A 19,899-nucleotide genomic window follows, 5' to 3' on the forward strand; every position below is an offset into this window, starting at 1 on the left:
AGGAGATCGATGGCGCAGTCATACGGCCGATGAGGAGGCAGGGATGTGGCCCGGGACTTACTGAAGACCTGACAAAGATCACGGTACCCCTCCGGGACCCCGGCAAGATCACATTCCTCAACCTAAAAAACAGAAGACACAGAGCCAGGAGACAAAGCAGAACCAAGACAAGACGCAAGACATGACTGACTCCAAGAGAACACAGAATTGCCGGACCAATCCACATGAGGGTTGTGCTGCACCAGCCACGGGTGCCCAAGGACAACAGGAGCACCCGGGGAATCTAGGAGGTACAACTCAATTACCTCACGGTGATTGCTAGATACCACCAGACTTACAGAGGTAGTGGAATGGGTGATGGAAGAGATGAGGAGACCATTTAGGGAGCGGACAGAAATAGGAGAAGGATGTGGAATGGTAGGAATACCCCACCGTGCCGCAACAGAGGCATCCAGGAAGTTGCCTTCGGCACCAGAGTCGACCAGTGCAGAATAGGAATGAAAGGAGTCCTTATGCTGAACAGAGACCTTTAACAGGGTACGGGAGATGGGGGAGTCGATATGAGGAGTAGCACCCACCAGGATCCCCCCGAACTACTGATGGGCTCTGGCTTTTAAAGGACACTGGATTGCCCGATGGCCTGGCTTCCCGCAGTACAGACACAGGCCCCGAATCAAACAATCCTGCTTCTCTTTAGGGGTAAGGCGAAGATGACCAACTTGCATAGGCTCAGGGTCTGTTGACGGTGACAAGGCGGTGGAAGCACTACTAGGGGCACCCTCCTTCAGCATCCAGGAGGACTGAGCAGCACACCGCTGACGTCGACGCTGAAGGCGCCCCTCCACAGGGAGGGCCAGATCCACAAGGGTGTCAAGACTCTGAGGCAGCTCGTGAGTAACGATCTCATCCTGGATGTCGTCATCCAAACCTTCCCGAAACCTTGCAACTTGGGACTCCTCTGTAACATAGCGGCGAGGCTGGAGGGCGAAGACCAGAGAGCATTGGGACAGAAAGGCTCGGCAGGAGTGAATCTGGACATTGAGGTCTACTTGGGCTGCGAGGCACTCGACCTCCCTTGAGGTGGTAGTCAACTGACTGGAATGCTGTCCCAGAAGAATGCCTTGTTGGCTGACTGCGACTCTTACTTGGTCTGCACCTGCTGAATCCATCGTGGTCAGACCGTTCTGTCAGGGACACGCAGGATTCAGTTGCAGGTAACAAAAAGTTTATTTAGCCCTCACTGGGCAAACGGGGAAAACAAAGAATGATCACTCCACAGGGCAAAAAGAAACCTCTCAGCGGGGACCGGTCCTAGCGTCCTCTGTGACGCAACGTCAAAGTCACATCAACCAGAGCGTCATTGGGGACGCAACGTCAAAGTCACACTGATCTGAGAGTCCTTGGGACACAGCGTCGAAGGCCCACCAAACTACCTGAATGAGAGGATAGAGTGCAGAGAGGAGCTGGAGTCAAGTCTTGGGGGATCCCAACAGAAAAGCGATGCAAGGACCGGAGGCAGAATCAGTCTAGTCTGACAGGAAGAGAGGGAACAGTTCCAGACAAAAATAAAAAATCAAAAAAAACACTTGGAGCCTAAAATAACATAAAAGGGCAGGACTAGGCAAACAGGACAAGACGGTCACCAGCGAAGCATTAAACAACTTACAACAGTCTGACAAAAGATAGAGCACGAGAGGAACTAAAATAGAGGAGAGCTAATGAGGAAAGAGTGGCTACAGGTGTGACAGAACACAGAGAATTAAGGATAACGAGTGGGAGGGGGAAGAAACAACACTGACAGCAGAACACATGAGCTGCCAAAACAAACCCCATGTGTTCTGAGACTAGGCACACAGTCAACAAGACAAAAACACAGCAACTCAGACCTAAGTCATTACAACAATTATACATCCAATGATGTTTATTATATTTTATGTTAAAATGGTGTAATCCAAATGAATGCACATCTTGTATTTAACCCTAAACATTTTTGCATAGATCCCAAATACAGTAAAAGGGGTGTAGAATTGGAAAGGAAAATAATGAAAAGGAGGTGGATTTGTTTGAGTGTCATCTGCCAGGATGGACAGGAGGACATGATCTCCCTCTGCCTCCCTCTGTCTTGACTGGGATGGAGGATAAAGTTCAGTTCTGACAGAACCTTCTGGAGTGACATGCAATGAGAAATAGTGAGAAAATGTTCAGCAGAGTGAAAAGATGATTTCACTGGTCGTTGAGATGGCAACAAAGGAGAGGATGTGTTTACCCTGTCGTGGAATGATATGACTTTCATTTTCTTCTGACTTCAATTCCAGCACATTAGCAGTGTTTGGTGCGATGAACAGGATATGATGTCATTCTCTCTGCTGTTTTAAAAAATAATTAATAATAATAAATAAAAATACAATCTAACTTTCTTGTATCTTAGATTTGTGCTCCTTTAAGCCAAGAGGTCAATCTGTGATGTGTCACGATTATTTTCACCACTGAGGAAAAACAAAATAGTGAATCAATCAGAATGCATTCACACATTTAAAGGCAAAGAGAGCGACTCTCAGAGGCTCAGTGATACCAATCATATGCTGTTTACAGCAGCAGGACAAACTGTTTGTCTAAAATATAAATGAGCGTATTTCAAAGCCTCTATTAGTCCAGAGCACTATCAGAACCGAGGACAGATTCATGACATGCAAAAAGCACAAGTGTCATACAGCTAATGGTTCTGACAATTACATTTTTATGACATGTTTATGACATGCATGTTTATGACATTTATGAAATGCTCGCTGAACTGTGCTGAATTTGTTCTGGGTTTGGAGATCTCTGGGCAGTGGGATTGTGTCGAGTCTTATTACATATGGGGTGAAACCATATAGAAATGTTTCACTAAATATTTCTAGAAAATCTTTAAAGATTTCCTTTAGAGAAAAGAGGTGATTCTGTGTTCCTGTACACAGTAGAGGTTGCATGAAAAGCCTAATTGCAATGTAAGTTGCTTTGGATAAAAGCGTGACTAATGCATGACTAGTATCTTCAACAATTAGGGCTCCCCACATAGTCATAAATGCAAATTGCCTGACACAGTATTTGTTTTTCATTATGCATAAATAACCACATTGTTAGTGTCTTTCACACACACGCACACACATACACATACACACACACACAAACACAAAGCCTCACAAAACACAAACATGAAAAGAATGCAACGTCTTGAGACTCAAGTGCAATGGGCAAAAACATCAGTCTAGCACTTATTTACATTGCAAAGACAAAACAATTGAAAAGTACTGCAGTCAAATGCAAAAACATGTTCTGTGAAGTTACATTCGCCTTAATTAAGCCTCATTATGGTTCGTCTGAATACTCGATCCTGGCAAGTGTGCATTAAAACGAATTGGGGCACACACACCCACACACATTACTCACACACAAACACTCATAGAGAGAGAGAGAGAGAGAGAGAGGTGAGGGGTCGCACGTTTGCATTGTACATATAAGCGACAAAAACTTGTTGTCAACTCTTTCCTAAGACTTTTAAGTTATTGCTTGTTTGCAGTGCAATATTTGACCATAAGGATGCAAATCATATTTTTGTCAGTTATGGCTCATCAGTGCTAGTGTTCTGCCTACTTTATACAATCAGACACAGAGGCGAAACAGTGTGGTATGATCACATTTGAATGAATTATAGCATTTATTTGAATTAATTACCAAAAGAGAGAGAGATGCATGAAATGATTTCAATGTACTTCGCGGAGGGTGGTTCTTGTCCTCCACATCGTGCATTAAATCGTTTAACGCAAAGCTAGCCGTGCATTATCCCTTATGTATTAGAGACTATGGGCTTCTTCAAGCAATCATATGAAGTAGTGATATGTATACTCACGTACTCATGTGGTTTGAATTTAAACAGAGTACATGGCTGCAAAGGCTGTTGTCACGGTCCGTCTAATCGCTGTCATTGCTGATATCTCACTGACATGAACAGGATCCAGGCTTGATCGAAACACAGTGTGCTTACTGTGAGTGTGATTGTTTATGACAGCAGTTTTACACTATGTTCATGTTTAATTAACTCTTGAATAGTCCAGCACAGACTAGCTGTTTAAGAAGTTGAGTAATCGACTATTCTGTGCATCCAAGCCATATGTACAGCCATACATTTAGCAACTTATCCAGTGAAATCAAGTGAACTTATCAAGTAAAACAGAGATGTTTCAACTGTCTATTAGCAGACTAGAGGTCTCAAAACATATTGCATCAATATTATAAAAATATTAAAATGGAAACTATGAAATTTGACGAACATAAATGAAGCCTAACATGCACAAACAAACTCAAAAGAAATAAAAATCCTTCCAAAACACCTGGTTTCTCTATTGTTTGAAGGCCTGTTGTTAGGGCTGATACACATTGGTGTTTTGTGCTGTATTATGACATATAATTGTAATTATATATATGCCCTCTGTTTATTTCTATATGTAGCCTACTGTTTTTAGATCCTACATCTTGTGTTGAAGAAACTTTATCTGTTTTGTATATCTTTGTATAGATTTAGTTTATTAAAAGGGATAGTTCAGTGAAACATATCTGCCAGCACCCTCATGTTGCTCCAAACCTGTACAATACAAAGATTGATTGAGCTTCTAAGGACATTTGAATTAAAATAAATACATTTAAATTGTGTTTATTGTCTGGAGTTGCTGTAAAATTATGATCATCACTGTGATTTCATGATGATTCTTGCCTAGTAAAGTGCATATAAGGGTGCATACATGTCTTTTTATGTGTTTGTGTGACTGCATCATCCTCCAGAGCTTTCTGTGGCCCTCAGTCAATTTGTCTGTCGTCTATGTATGTGTCTCTGTGCTGCATTGTTCTTCTGAGTGAGTGTTTGTGAATATGCCTTCTTGTGTTTCCTTTTGATCCAAACCTGTTTTACAGCAGGTGATCTCACCGTCCCCCGACTGCACCTCAGAGCTGAGCTGGAAGATTCAATAAAAAAGACCAAATTAATGAACATGTCAGATGCAGAAATGTGTAAGTGTTGTGTTTCATATAAAGTATTATTACTGCAAAAATAAATAAATAAATAAATAAAGAGAGAAAGCACATGAAAATGCCCACAATGACATAACATATTATATTTTACCTGGTCTGGGGGAAAATATAACAAGTATAAAAAAACATCTTAATAAAAAGTAGGTTTGTTTGAGAGTTGAAAGTGTCCATCGTGATAAAAAATAAATGTGTGTGTGTAGACGGTGTTGTGTTGAATCTTTTCTGTCTGCATCCCTGTGAAATTTGATTTCTTATCTCAAAGGTTTATGATAAGGCTTTAATTTGTGAATGATGGTTACGATAAGGAAAATAACTTGCATTAAAAAACTGCCAATTGTTTTGCATTTTCTGCCTAAGAATATCTTAACTTTTGGAAGGGCAATCAAATTACATTAAAAAATCACAGCTGTTATTATAAAAATGACAGATCAAGTCTGCATTGTTAATGCACAATTCTTCAAAAGCAGCAGTTTACTATTCCATGAATACATTAATTTCTCATATGATGCACAGCATACATCCTATATGCTTTAAAACCAGTGTGTGTTTCTGAACCTGGTAGTAACAGGAATAAATGTAGACAGAAATATGAATGATGGCTTTGAAGTCGAGAGGGGAAAAAGAGGCTAGAATGAGAGGTTTTGGTGTGAAGCATGCAGCCTAAAACACACACACACACACACATACACACACAGGCCTTGTGTGTCACTGAAGCCAGCAGACACAGCATTGACTTTGATGAGAAAGTCTGTATGAAGTTCAGACCTTCCTGTCGATCAGAATAAACATCCACTTGGAGGCTCTAAGGGGAAGGACCACTGAAAAGACCAAACCCTGTTTAAAGAGGAGAGAGTCTGTGTCCAAACATCTGTGTCACTATACTTCATAATGATAAGCAAAAAGAAGTAAGTTAATGAACAGGATTTCAGAGTCAACCCTAAGATTTATATATTTGAATTGTAAATAAGATTTCCATATATTTGGATTATACTGTTTAACTAAACTAATAAACTTCAGATAATGCACATTTGTCAGCCAAAAAATAAATGACATGGGTTAGAAAAAGGTGAGATGTCTACACTCAGAAACTCATGGCATAGTTCATTAACTATGTGCATCTATTTGATTTTATTTAAATAACCATGTTTTCAAAATGCAGGATAGATAGATAGATAGATAGATAGATAGATAGATAGATAGATAGATAGATAGATAGATAGATAGATAGATAGATAGATAGATAGATAGATAGATAGATAGATAGATAGATAGATAGATAGGTAGATAGATAGATAGATAGATAGATAGATAGATAGATAGATAGATAGATAGAGAACAGAGGTATCAGTACTAAGCATAGCACAGCCTTCAGAGCTGCATTCATCCATCCACCCACTCACCATGCCTCAAGTTTTTTTTTTCACTCGCACTCCTCTATTTCTCACTACACAGTCTATTCGGCACTTACAACCAAGCTCATCAAAAATTAATTATTCATACACACATGTTGAACTGACCAATCCGGATCATGCAGGTCCATGATTCTGACAGACTCTGTATAATCATATGGCAGAATGTGCTGTTTCATGCATGTCTCATACACGGATGTTTACATACTCTGCTGATTCTACGTCTATGAAAAGGGTTTTGACAGCATTTAAGCTGTAATTATATAATCTGTTGCTGCTTTACAATCTTGTTAATGAGATAATCAGCGATTGCACTGATGCTAATTACCAAGAACACCATACTTAGACCTTTAAGCTGACTGCTTTCAATGTAAACAGTGTGGATCTCTGTGGAAACAGGAACACTTTACATTTATTTATTCATTTATTTATTTTTCCTTTCTATATGACATTAAATATGACATTAAAAGTCAACATTATGACATAGTCATAATTATTAGGTAAAATTTACAATTTATGACATTCTTTCTATGTCAGTTGCAGATATAATCTCTTACAAGTTATGCATAAGTTACTTTTATGTCCATGTTGTCTTTTTATCTTCAAAAACTTTTAATCATCATTTATAAAACACATAATTAGCACAAAAAAATATTATTCATGATTAATGGTTTTTAACATGTTTTAGTTTTTTTTTTAAATGTTTAACTATTTTTTAATGTTCAGAGAACATTCAAAAGTAGCATTCCCAGTATGTTTGCTAAATGATGAAATAGAATGTTCCTGTAACATTTGCATAATCAAGAATAAAACTTGTAAAAATGTATGTTTTTAACATTAACAGAACATTCACAAATAATTTTTTCAGAACTCATGCGAACGTTAGTAAAATATTCTTAGAAGATATTTTTGTTAGCTGGGATTGCACATAGTAGGAAATTACAAAAACATCTAACACCATTTAAATGTCTTCTCTCAGCCTGGACATGAAGGAGCTGAAATTGTGCAGCCTGAGGAGGAAAGCTGTGCTGTTATCACTCACAGGAACTGTAAAAACCTAGTTTACTTAAGATGCCGCATTTACTGAAGTTAATGATCAAGCGTGTATTTGTGACAAGGAGTTTATATATTTAACAGCCCTGTGTGTTGGTTGGTACATTAGAGCCCTTGCTGTTATCTTTTGCTGTTATCATTTTTGACAACAGTGTTGAATCACACAGTGAGTAAATGAGGATGAGCTGATAATGCTTTACACTGACAATTAACTCTATGTTTGTGTGTCTACGTTTTATTATCCGAATGGGAATGAAATCTCTAAGAATGGCCTAAGAAGAAAAGCATAAAGATTAAACCACATTCTGGACACAGCCCCAACATGATTTAAGGCCCATGAATACAACAAAATAATACTGCAATTCATATCATAAATTGCCAAGAGTTAGTCTTAGACTTAGTCTATTATTATCTAATATATATTCACAGTAGATGTTAATTGGGTGCCCTAACTTGGATTGATACTCAATTGTGTTTGTATGTAAAACAAACAGACAGAGGATATAACCTCTGCCCACACACATATTCCAAAACAATACAGTCTTTGTGCTTCGGCTCCACTCTTTCTCACTAGTGTCCTTCAAGATAAGATGAGTTTTCATCCTTTACTTAATGCTTTCAGCTCCTTCAGATCTCATTTCAAGAAGAGTTCAAAAAGAAAAGAGAACAATAAGCTAGATGTGCGTTTTCATTTCCATATGTGCTACAGCTAAAGCTCATAAATAATTATACAGGTATAATAACGGAGTTTCATTTGTTGTTGCATTGTTACAAAGAGACACTCATCCTTTCACATAGTACGATGAGGTGTGGAAAAAGGTTTAGATAGCCTAATTTATGCTTTGCTGTATAAACATATAGGTAACCACATTGTTATGCACAGGATCAAACATAAGCCCGATGCACACATTTCTATGTTCTCCACAAACTATGATATCCCCTCGCGTTACTTTGTGTATTTTAACTGCTCACACAAAGTTTGGATAGAGATAGCTAATATTTATTAAAATAATGCAGCGCCAAATGGAGCTTTTTGCTTTTGACCCAATTGATTTGTAAAACGATGCTCGTTTGCACCGCTCGAAAAGCTTTACACTTGCGACACCTGCTGACCAAAACCATGTGCAGCAAGAACACGGACCAAACCTATATTTGATGACACAATATACAATGGCAATATACAAAACACAAAAAAAAAAGTTTATGTTTATTTTTGTTCTTAATTTGATTAATTTGTAGTGCTTGCTGTGTGTGTTTAATGCAAACATTTAGAGATAATTAAATATCACTCTCCTTTTTGCCATTATATACACACGAACCTACATTATAAAACTGAACCCCGATCAGTTAAAACTAATATATCGGACGCTGGTTTATCTGTTCATTGCCCTCTAGCGGAGAACCATTCAAATTCCAAAAGAATCAAACCAGTGTGTGACGTAATGAAGCTTCGTTTGCTGAAACCACGTGATTGGTCGGCTTCATACGTGTTTCGAACCCTTGATTCAGAACAAAAGATTCATAGTTTCGAAGCTTCGTGGAGAAGTGTTGTGATTTTGCCCATTACCACATTATACTTTCCTGTTTTAAATTGAAACAGATTTAGACGTGGAGTCTCTAATAAGGAAAACAGTGAATCAAACCAGACTGATTATATCTTCGAAATAACCGGGATGGAAAACTGCCTGGTTATAAAGATGGAGCAGCGTGAAAACAGCAATACAATGCCAGATGTGAAGACAACAAACCGCCAGTCCTCACCAAGGCAAAGGCGGGAGAATGCAAAACAATGTAAGCTGGTTATTTGCAACTTAGAAACAATAAGTTAATTCGGTTATTGTTTGATGACGACTATTGAAATATTACGTTACGTGTGTAAAATGATAGAGAAGTGTTTAGCTTTCTCCATATGTTTTGTCAGACCAACTAGGCTACTTTAAAAGTCGTTAACTAAAAGTGACTCCAGAGATGCCAAAGGCCTTCATGATAGAGGTTTTAGACAATAAAAATAATTTCATAGATGATTTTATAATTAAGGTAACTTTAACAATTTACTAGAGAAACAGGCCAGTGATAAAATGTCAAATTTCTCACATATGTTGTAATTGGAGATACTGATGCCAAATATATTAAATGCCAAATGCCTCCTCCATGTGAAAACAAATGAATTCACCTAACAGGTTAGAGAAACTGGGGATCAAAACATGATTATAGTTGGAACATATATGTATACATACAGTTGAATAAACCGATATATTAACGTGTGATTATAATAATAATAGTGCCTCCAGACTCATGGTTTATTTCTGAGTCTGTTATTTTGTCTGCTGTGTGTAACAACAGCAAATTTTCTAAAAATGGCTAAATCATAGGCTAAGACCATTTTGCTCCTGGCCAACTAACTGTAGCATCAAGAAGACCACTGCAACAGTTTTACAGTAATATTATTTATTGCCCTTATACTGATTACTGGGATCTTTTATGTTTATTTTAGATCAGAAGGTACTGAAAGAAGATTTCACCTGTTCTGAATGTGGAAAGAGTTTCAAAAATAAGAGGATCCTTAATGACCACATGACCAGTCACTCCGAAGAGAAAGCTTTCATCTGTTCTGAATGTGGAAAGAGTTTCAAAAAGAAGAGGATCCTTAATGACCACATGATTGTTCACACTGGAGAGAAACCTTTCACATGCTCTGAGTGTGGAAAGAGTTTCAAAATGAAGAGGATCCTTAAACAACACATGAAAATCCACAGTGGAGAGAAACCTTTCACCTGCTTCGTGTGTGGAAAGAGTTTCAAAATGGAGAAGGTCCTTAAACAACACATGAAAATTCACACTGGAGAAAAGCCTTTCACCTGCTCTGAGTGTGGAAAAGGTTTCACAGTGAAACAAAACCTTAAATATCACATGAGAAACCACACTGGAGAGAAACCCTTTACCTGTTCTGAGTGTGGAAAGAGTTTCATCGTCAACAAGAGTCTTAAGCAACACATGAAAGTTCACACTGGAGAGAAGCTTTTCACCTGCTCTGAGTGTGGAAGGAGCTTTGGTTTTAAACAATCCCTTGAGAAGCACATGAGAATTCACACTGGAGAGAAACCTTACATATGCGCTGAGTGTGGAAACAGTTTCAGAGAGAGACAAAATCTTAATGTTCACATGAGAATTCACACTGGTGAAAGGCCATATGTGTGCCCTCACTGTGGAAAGTGTTGCAGATTGAGAAAAAACCTTCAGAATCACATAAGCATTCACACTGGAGAAAAGCCTTTCATTTGCCCTCTGTGCGGAAAGAGTTGCAGAATAAGACAAAACCTTCAGAGACACATGAGAATTCACACAGGAGAGAAGCCTTACAGCTGTTCCGAGTGTGAAAAGAGTTTCACAATGAAACATCGCCTTACGAGACACATGAGAATTCACACGGGAGAGAGGCCTTTCGACAGTTCAGAAAACCCACCAGCTATTGAATATGTGATATAGATTTGGCCATTTGACACAATAAGAATAAATGTAATACCGTTACAATTAGTGTACTTGCAGCAACTGCAGGCAGTCTTGATGATTCATTAGCTGTGTTTCCACTGTCGGGCTTAAAGCAGGCGTGCTAGTGCGTGCCAGGGCCAGTCGCGTTTCCACTGTCACTTCCGGGGCTTGATCGTGCCTCGTCGGGGCTTCCTCGGGGCCAACGGCCAGGGTTTTTTGGCCCGACGAAAAAAGCGGGCCAGCTGGGGATAGAGGAGTGGTTATGAACAAAGGCGGAGTTTCTCCGCATCTGGAGAGCGTCAGCGCAGATCATTTCAGAAAGATAACAGCTATAACACCAGCATTAAAGACTTTTAAAAAATAAGTGGAGCTCAAAACTCACTCTTAGTCAGCAGCGAGTGTTTGAAATAACTTGATCCGATGTGGATTATAATCACTAAACAAGGCAGAAATATTTATAAGCAATGTAAAAGACTGACTATGAACGCTAAACATTAACGTTACCATAGTAAACATTGTAAATGTGACCGCTTGCAGAAATCAGACATCAGCTTCTTATTCTCTATATCACTATCGTGTATTTATTTGGTAACTTATATTACCTGTCATAAGTCTCGTCTCGAGAGTTTAGCTCCATGTAGCCTATCATAAAAATATTATTGATTAATAATAAATATTAAAATTTATTTCTGTGTGTTTAATTTTAAGTCCTGATAAATTAATTCATTATAGTCAATGTATCACTTATTCTATAGTAAAACATCGATGATTTTGAATTTGAATATTTAACCAAGCATGCAAATAAACGGCTGCTGTTATCATGTTCGTTTTGTGATTGCGCATGTTCCAGTGACTTATTTCTTAGTTTTCTGATAACTTCTCTTTGTTGGTGAAATGATGAGGTTACGTGACGTTGTTCCTGAGAGGTGTGTAAAGGGCGTGTTTTAGTGACGCGCAGCGGAGCTTCAGGCCCTGACTGTGGAAACCCTAATCTATTCTTGCCTCGGTGCTACTTGCCCGAGGCTATTAGCCCCAGCTGGCCTGTTTTAAGCCCTGGCTCGCACTGACCCGACAGTGGAAATGCGGCTTTTTAAAACTTGTATAGTCCTAACAGAACTACATAGTTAATTAAATAGCAATGTTTTTGTGGTTTTTCTTCCATTATTTGTGTATTTCTTTACTCATTTATCATTTATATATCATCCTGTATACATTATATATAGCCTTCCTTAATATTTGTTTGCCATGTTTTTCTAATGATGTGTAATCTTACATTGTTCAACATTTACCAATGCATTATTAAAATCAACAGTTGTGCCTGTTAACAGTTAATGCACTATGAATTGACATTAACTAACAGTGAACAACTTTAATTTTATTAACATTAAAAAAGATTAATAAATACTGTAACGTAAATGTGTTGTTCATTGTTCGTTCATGTTAGTTAACTTTATACATTAACATTAACTAATGGAACCTTTTTTTTAAGTGTTGCCTTAAAGGGTTTCTTTCTCCCAAAAATAAAATTATGCTGTGTTTTACTCACCCCCGAAGCATCCTAGGTGTATATGACTTTCTTCTTTCAGACGAATCCACAAATCCAAGTCTACCTATATATACGTTTCAAAAGTTACATTCACATTCTCTATAGATGCTAAAGCAAAGTGCATTTCGGGTACAAGATAATAGATTTGTATAATAGTTGTCAAATTTAATGGCAATAACATGAGATTAACAGATCTAAACAATGACTGTTGCATTTAGGGTTGCAAATCTACGACTTCTTAGATTTACTGTCCTTGAATTAATTTTAATATATATATATATTTTTATTATTATTATTATTTTAGATCTGAGGGAAGTAAAATAGGTTCTTTCATTTGGTAGTTAACAGACGCACACAGTCAGACAGAGACGCAAGATGAACGCACAGACCAATGAACCGTGACAACATGCGTCTGAGGAAAACCGTTGGAATTGTGAATTCAAATGCGGACGCGCGGGAGAACTTGCGGAGCAGATTTCAGCCAAATATGAAACAAACATCAGTCCCAAGAGAAGACATATTCATCGTTATAGGCCTATTATTGAGCACTGTAAATCAATGAAATCATTTTCTAAAGATTTTGTCAGTAACAGTTTAAGCATTTTAAAGCTGGTTATATTTAGGACATGTCATGGAATAATAAATATGTCACTTTCCGTAACCTATTTAATGCGAGGAAACTTTGTAATTAATGTTTTGACGTGAACTGCTTGTGAAAGTTTGATTTAACAAGTTATTCCGAATTAATGGAGAAAACCTCTTGAATGTTTTTTTAATGTAGGCTATTTATGTTTTTAAAACATTTTTTTTATTTAGGCACTACTGAAAATAAACAATTGCTACTACAAGTTAAAATATTTAATTACTCTAACTACACTGTTTGGTAGACATTTTATTTTCCATTGGTTCTACATATTTCTGATTGAGCTAGTGTTAATAAATAATTAAATAATGTCAATTGATCAAATTCATTTTTACAGAAATTCAGTTAGTCCAATTGAAATATTATATAGTATTATTCATTTAGCTACATTCTATGGAAAATATATAGAAGTATTTCTTGATTTATTTTCTTTGTAACTTACATAGCCTAAACTGACATTAAATTATACAACACTGAATTCACCGCCCCCTATTGGAAATACATCGAAATGGCCAACTTATGACGTAGCGAAGACTCTTTTGCTGAAATCACGTGTCCTGGCTAGGTTGATGCGTGCTCCGAACCACTGATTTGAAACAAAAGAATCGTTGACGTTTCGGATCTTCATGAACCAGTGTTTTGAAAGCGCCCATCGCTGCATTAATAATGCTTATATTTTAATCTAAATCAGTTTCGATTGTAGAATGTCTTATAGAGAATAGAATGTATTAAAACTGACTAACGGGTAGCCTACTCAGCGAAATAAACTTGATCGATAAAGATGGAGCAGCATGAAAGCAACCAGACAACACAGGCACCAGATGTGAAGACAAAAACCTGCCAGTCGTCACCTAAACAAGAGCAGAACAGTGAAAGACAGAGTAAGTGGATTATTTGTCAGATACACAAAATCGAAAGACTTAAATGAATCTGTTATTGGTTGATCGTGACATGTGTCAAATGATTTAAGAGGGGTTATTCCAGATGTTAAAATGACCGCAATACTTGCGGATTTGTTAGAGCAACTAATTGTTTTTTTCCTCTATTGTTTTTTATATATATCTAAAGTCAGACTGAAGTCAGAGAAGGTAAATGTTTTTAAAATGTAATTTTCAGATGCTTGAATAAATGATCATTCATTCCTTACAATAAAATTAAAAAGACATCTACACCACTCTCCAAGCAGAAGTATATTTCTTTATTGACTGCTTTCCTAAACATTCTGCAAGCTGAAAATTGTTCATTATAATAGAAAAGGGAACTGGGGGTAATTGAATTTAATAAATTATTTTTTTAATAATTAATTTAATTTAATAACTATAAACTAGCTTTTATTCATTTGTGATTATGAAAAGTTACTTCACACACACACACACACACACACACACACATATATATATATATATATATATATATATATATATATATATATATATATATATAAAATCCATTTTGAATGTTAAAAATAGATAGTCATTTTATGTACTGCTTTTTATAAGTCTACATCTAGTAGATTTAGGCTACATGCTCTCTCCACATTGAATGTGTCCTAAATGACTATAAAAATGATAGCTGTGTGAACATGACAGAAGCTGACTTTTGACTTAACATAAAAACTTAAGGATTCATCATTGATGTTTGATCTATGATTTACAATAAAAATTTAAGTTACATCTGCTTCTGTTTATTTTTTTATCACATGAATTTACAAAATAACTCCATTATGGCTTTTAAGGTTTAAACATTTAGATAAAAAACTAAACAAAACTCTGTTTATGTCACATGTATTAAAAAAGAATGAGCATTTATATACATTTTCCATACAATTATCTGATCTGAGGATGTTTTGATGACCTTTCACATCTCACTTTACTGTTATAGAGCAACAGAGTGAGAAATAACCGGAGTGTTACACTCACCCCACTAAACCTTACTCTTATCTGGGTCAAGGCCCCGATGTAACCCCTTTGGGTATTACTCCCTGAGCTCCGAGCAGGATTTGAACTGGCATTATCGGCATTGCAGGTGTTTTCCCATTTTAATTCTGGTCTTTTAACCCCGATCACGTTTCCTCTTTCCTGATATGGACAGAGGTGGGTAGAGTACCCAAAAACTATACTCAAGTAAAAGTACTTCTAGAAATATTTACTCAAGTAAAAGTACTAGTCTTGAATAGTTACTTGAGTAAGAGTAAAAGAGTATCGGATAAAAAATCTACTCAAGTAGTTAGTTACTAGTTACTTTGGGTCATATATACTGAGCCTATTTTTATTTAGATATGTAGATAAAATGTATGTAATGTATGTGTGCGTGTATAAATGTATATATTTAATCAGCCTTTACTCCAATTTATGTAATTTATTATAAAACCCTGTCTGTTTACTTAAATAACAGATATAGGTGTCATGCCATAACATATTTTTAATACGACTAACTTTATCTTAAATGTGAATTTAACATTGAAAGTTAATGTGATATAAATATTGCTACTAATCTTTCATTGTTCAGAAAGAGAGCAAATAACATTTACAATATTAAAGATCATTTTCACTGACAGTCTAGATTTCAAACACTCTCAGAAACTCCCATTAAAATCCCTGAAACTGTTAACACTGTGAAATCAATATCTTAATTAAAGATTCGTACACACATCTGCACTTTGTTGTTTCTGACGAGAGAATTCGCCAGAAAGAGGTCTCCAGTCAGCGAGCGAGTGAAGGAAGCACCGGCATTTTAGCGATGACTCATCGGAACACCTCTGATTGGCCAATGCTTTAATAAGCTCAAAGGAATCATGTGTGATTTGTTATAATGCGCAGTGCTGTAAAAACACATCTATCACTGGCTCAGCGCCAGCAAGCAATCACAGATCTGAATTTAGCAGCTGATGACATGACTTGCTGAACGTACTGGCACCGGTGTGATTGTATTAAAATTAATAAAATCTTAATCGGCTATTTTTTGTCTTTTGGAAGCTGCATTCAACTTGACTCCCCTCTGTTATAAGCCACACGTACAACAAACTAATGTCACAGTGGTATCGTGTACTGTAATCGAATGTAGCCCAAGTTATTACCTGTTCAACAGTAGACAGCACATGCGGTGTTCATCTAATAAGGATCTCCATCGCAAGCAAATAATAGACTTTGCAGATTTGCTTTCAATTCAGTGCAGTTCCATAGCCACGTCTTCAACGCTGCTGATGTTAAACGTTACAACTCTGAGTGAACCACTTCAGATGCTCAGCGCGCGGCAGGGAACTGAACGACTCATTCAAACTGATTCATGAACCAATTCACTCGTTTGCCAATTGGTTTGATCAAGCCTTTGAACAGAATTGACTCAAAAGAATGAATCATTCGTGAATGGGCATCGCTCATTTCCCAGAGAAAAGCAGACGGCACGTTTGGAATAAACTGAAACATTTATAACATTTATTTGTATTAAGATAAAGTAACGAGAGGAGCGTCGCCCACAGTAATGAAGTAAAAGTACAGAGTTTTCCCAAAAAATTTACTCAAGTAAGAGTATAAAGTACCCATCTTTAAATATACTCCGAAAATTATTAGTTACCCCAAAAAATTACTCAAGTAAATGTAACGAAGTAAATGTAACTCATTACTACCCACCTCTGGATATGGACATACATTTTGTGTATAATTGTCACAAAGTGTTGCTTGGCCACTTGGTTGCACAGAATGGTTATGTTTTGGGAAAAATGGAGGGTCTCCTTTGATCAATTTTAAGACCCAGACCCAGTTGAGAATGAGCAGATATAAGGAAGACAGTGGACTCAGACGATCAGGCACCACTGATTAGTTTTTATGATAAATCACTGACTTAGTGGGGAATCTCCTTGATCTTAAAAAGTGTCAATTTGTTGGACTCTGGTTCATGGTAAATCCTACAGCGTCTTGAGATCAGAAGAGTCAGGTATTACCCACACAGCTCTTGTTATCTGGCCTCCATTACATCACTCCCTAAACCTCACTTCCATCTGGGTCACGGCACCAATGTAACCCCTTCATGTTTTACTCCCCTCATTCACTCCAAGCAGGATTTAACCTGGCGTTACCAGCATGGGAGGTGAGTGCACTAACAAGGACCTTTAAGACCACAGCTTCTAGCATCAGTTGCTAGTGCACCTCTTGGGGTCAGGGGAGTGAGGTTTTACTCACAAAGTTCATACCTCCATTACACTTGCTTTTGGCTGACAGTGGAAACGTGTCTAATGTGACCACATGCATCCCTAACCACCCATGAAAGTGGTTTGAATTTTGGATCCTGTTTAAACCTTTTTTGGCAAATACAATTGAGTTAGATCTTAGCACCTTGTATAAATGAGACCTAACAGTATCTTGTCATGGAAAATTCTGTAGGCAAGGACATTAAAATCAATATTTTGTCAAAGACCTCTGTCGCATTCGGCTGTTAAACTTACTTTAGCTCAATCTCACCTTGATTATCATAGAACTGATTTTTGACATTGATATTTTAACATTTGTTTTAGATCTGAATGAACAGAAAGAAGATTCTGTCACTTGGGATGAAGGTGGGATGCATTTCTTTGAGCAAGCAAGTCTTGCGGAGGAAATGCGAATTGACTCTGAAGAGAAACCATTCATTTGCTCTCAATGTGGAAAAAATTTCACAGTGAAGCAAAAGCTTGAGGCTCATTTAAGGATTCACACTGGAGAGAAACCATTCACCTGCCCTCATTGTGGAAAAAGTTTCACGCAACAAGGTCAGCTTAACATTCACATGAGAAGTCACACTGGAGAGAAACCTTTCATCTGTCCTCAATGTGATAAGAGTTTCACATCGAAACAAAGCCTTAAAAGTCACATGAGAATTCACACTGGAGAAAAACCTTTCACCTGCCCTCAGTGTGAAATGAGCTTCACACAGCAAGGATACCTTAAACGTCACATAAGAACTCACACTGATGAGAAGCCTTTCACTTGTCCTCAGTGTGGGAAGAGTTACAAAGTCAAACAAAGCCTCGAGAGTCACTTGAGAGTTCACACTGGAGAAAAGCCATTCATCTGCCCTCAGTGTGGAAAGGGTTTCACAGCAAAACAGTGTCTTAAAAGTCACATGAGCATTCACATTGGAGAGAAACCTTTCACCTGCTCCATCTGTGGGATGAGCTTCACACAACATCAAAGTCTTAAACGTCACATGTGGACTCACACTGGAGAGAAGCCTTTCATTTGCCCTGAATGTGGAAAGAGTTTTGCAGTGAAACAAAGCCTTGAGTGTCACATGAGAATTCACACTGGAGAGAGACCTTTCTCCTGCCCTCAGTGTGGAAAGAGATTTGCAGTGAAACAAAGCCTTGAGAGTCACATGAGAGTTCACACTGGAGAGAAACCTTTCTCCTGCCCTCAGTGTGGAAAGAGATTCACAGTGAAGCAAAGCCTCGAGAGCCACATGACCACTCATACTGGAGAGAAACCTTTCACCTGCTCCGAGTGTGGAAAGAGTTTCACAATGAAGCAAAAGCTTGAGAGACACATGAAAATCCACACTGAAGATAAGCTTTACATCTGCCCTTTATGTGGGAACAGTTTCACAATGAAGACCAACCTTGAGAGACACATGAAAATTCATACTGAAGAGAAGCCTTTTGCCTGCTTTGTGTGTGGAAAGAGTTTTAGAATAAAGCAAAACCTTGATGGTCACATGAGAGTTCACACTGGGCTGAAGCCCTTCATCTGCTGTGAATGTGGGAAAAGTTTTACTGTGAAACAAAGCCTTGAGAGTCACATGAAAATTCACAATGAAGCAACGGCTTTCACCTGCTCCGAGTGTGGAAAGAGTTTCACCGTGAAACAAAACCTTGAGAATCACATGAGAATTCACACTGGTGAGAAACCTTTCACCTGCCCTCAGTGTGGAAAGAGTTTCACACAACACGTACACCTGAAACGTCACATGAGAATTCATTTTGACGCAGTTGGGGAATCTTCTCTGCTGTCTCCTGTGTACACCATCCATCCAGATGAAGTGATAGCAGTCATAGCGTATCAGGACACCCACCAGCTGTCGGAGCAGAGTGATGTAGTCAGTCTGTTTATATGATTATTTGGTAGTGACCGATAAAAGACCAATGGGACAATTTGGTCAGGATGCCACTTTTACACCCCTACTCTTAATGAGAACATGTTTCTGTTGTTCATTATAATGGGAAATGCCGTGTTTCCCCTTCATTTTAAATTTCCACAATTATTCTACATATTTTGAATGTTTGTTGTACCTTGTTTGTTAAAGGGATACTCCACCCCAAAATGAAAATTTTGTCTTCAATCACTTACCCCCATGTCGTCTTCGGAACAAAATTTAAGATATTTTGGAGGAAAACCGAGAGGCTTGAGACTGTCCCATAGACTGCCAAGTACCTTACACTTTCAAGGTTCAGAAAAGTATTAAAGACATTGTCAGAATAGTCCTTCTGCCATCAGTGGTTCAACCGTAATGTTATGAAACAACCAGAATATTTTTTTGTACACAAATAAAACAAAAATAACAACTTTATTCAACAATTTGTCTCCTTTGTGTCTCTCCACATCACCGTTATTCTTGTTTTCTTTGTTTACAAAAAGTATTCACATCACTTAATAATGTTACGGTTGAACCACTGATGGCAGATTTACTATTCTGACAATGAGTCAATATTCCCAAATGGGATTGTA

At 37.7% G+C, this 19,899-nt stretch overlaps 2 protein-coding genes across 2 annotated transcripts; both read left to right on the plus strand.

Moving 5' to 3' along the window:
- Positions 1–10,044: 10,044 nt before the first annotated feature.
- Positions 10,045–11,430, plus strand: LOC132144054 (gastrula zinc finger protein XlCGF7.1-like). Its single transcript, XM_059554779.1, has one exon. The coding sequence runs from the start codon at positions 10,101–10,103 to the stop codon at positions 11,010–11,012; it is 912 nt and encodes a 303-aa protein (XP_059410762.1). The 5' UTR covers positions 10,045–10,100; the 3' UTR covers positions 11,013–11,430.
- A 2,358-nt stretch (positions 11,431–13,788) lies between these two features.
- On the plus strand, positions 13,789–19,526 carry LOC132144053 (gastrula zinc finger protein XlCGF57.1-like). The gene is made up of 2 exons (XM_059554778.1): positions 13,789–14,085; positions 17,715–19,526. Exons 1-2 carry the CDS (start codon positions 13,986–13,988, stop codon positions 19,286–19,288), a joined length of 1,674 nt encoding a protein of 557 aa, XP_059410761.1. The 5' UTR covers positions 13,789–13,985; the 3' UTR covers positions 19,289–19,526.
- Positions 19,527–19,899: the final 373 nt, after the last annotated feature.

The sequence above is a fragment of the Carassius carassius genome, chromosome 7 (genome assembly GCF_963082965.1).
Source record: "Carassius carassius chromosome 7, fCarCar2.1, whole genome shotgun sequence".
Classification (NCBI taxonomy): domain Eukaryota; kingdom Metazoa; phylum Chordata; class Actinopteri; order Cypriniformes; family Cyprinidae; genus Carassius; species Carassius carassius.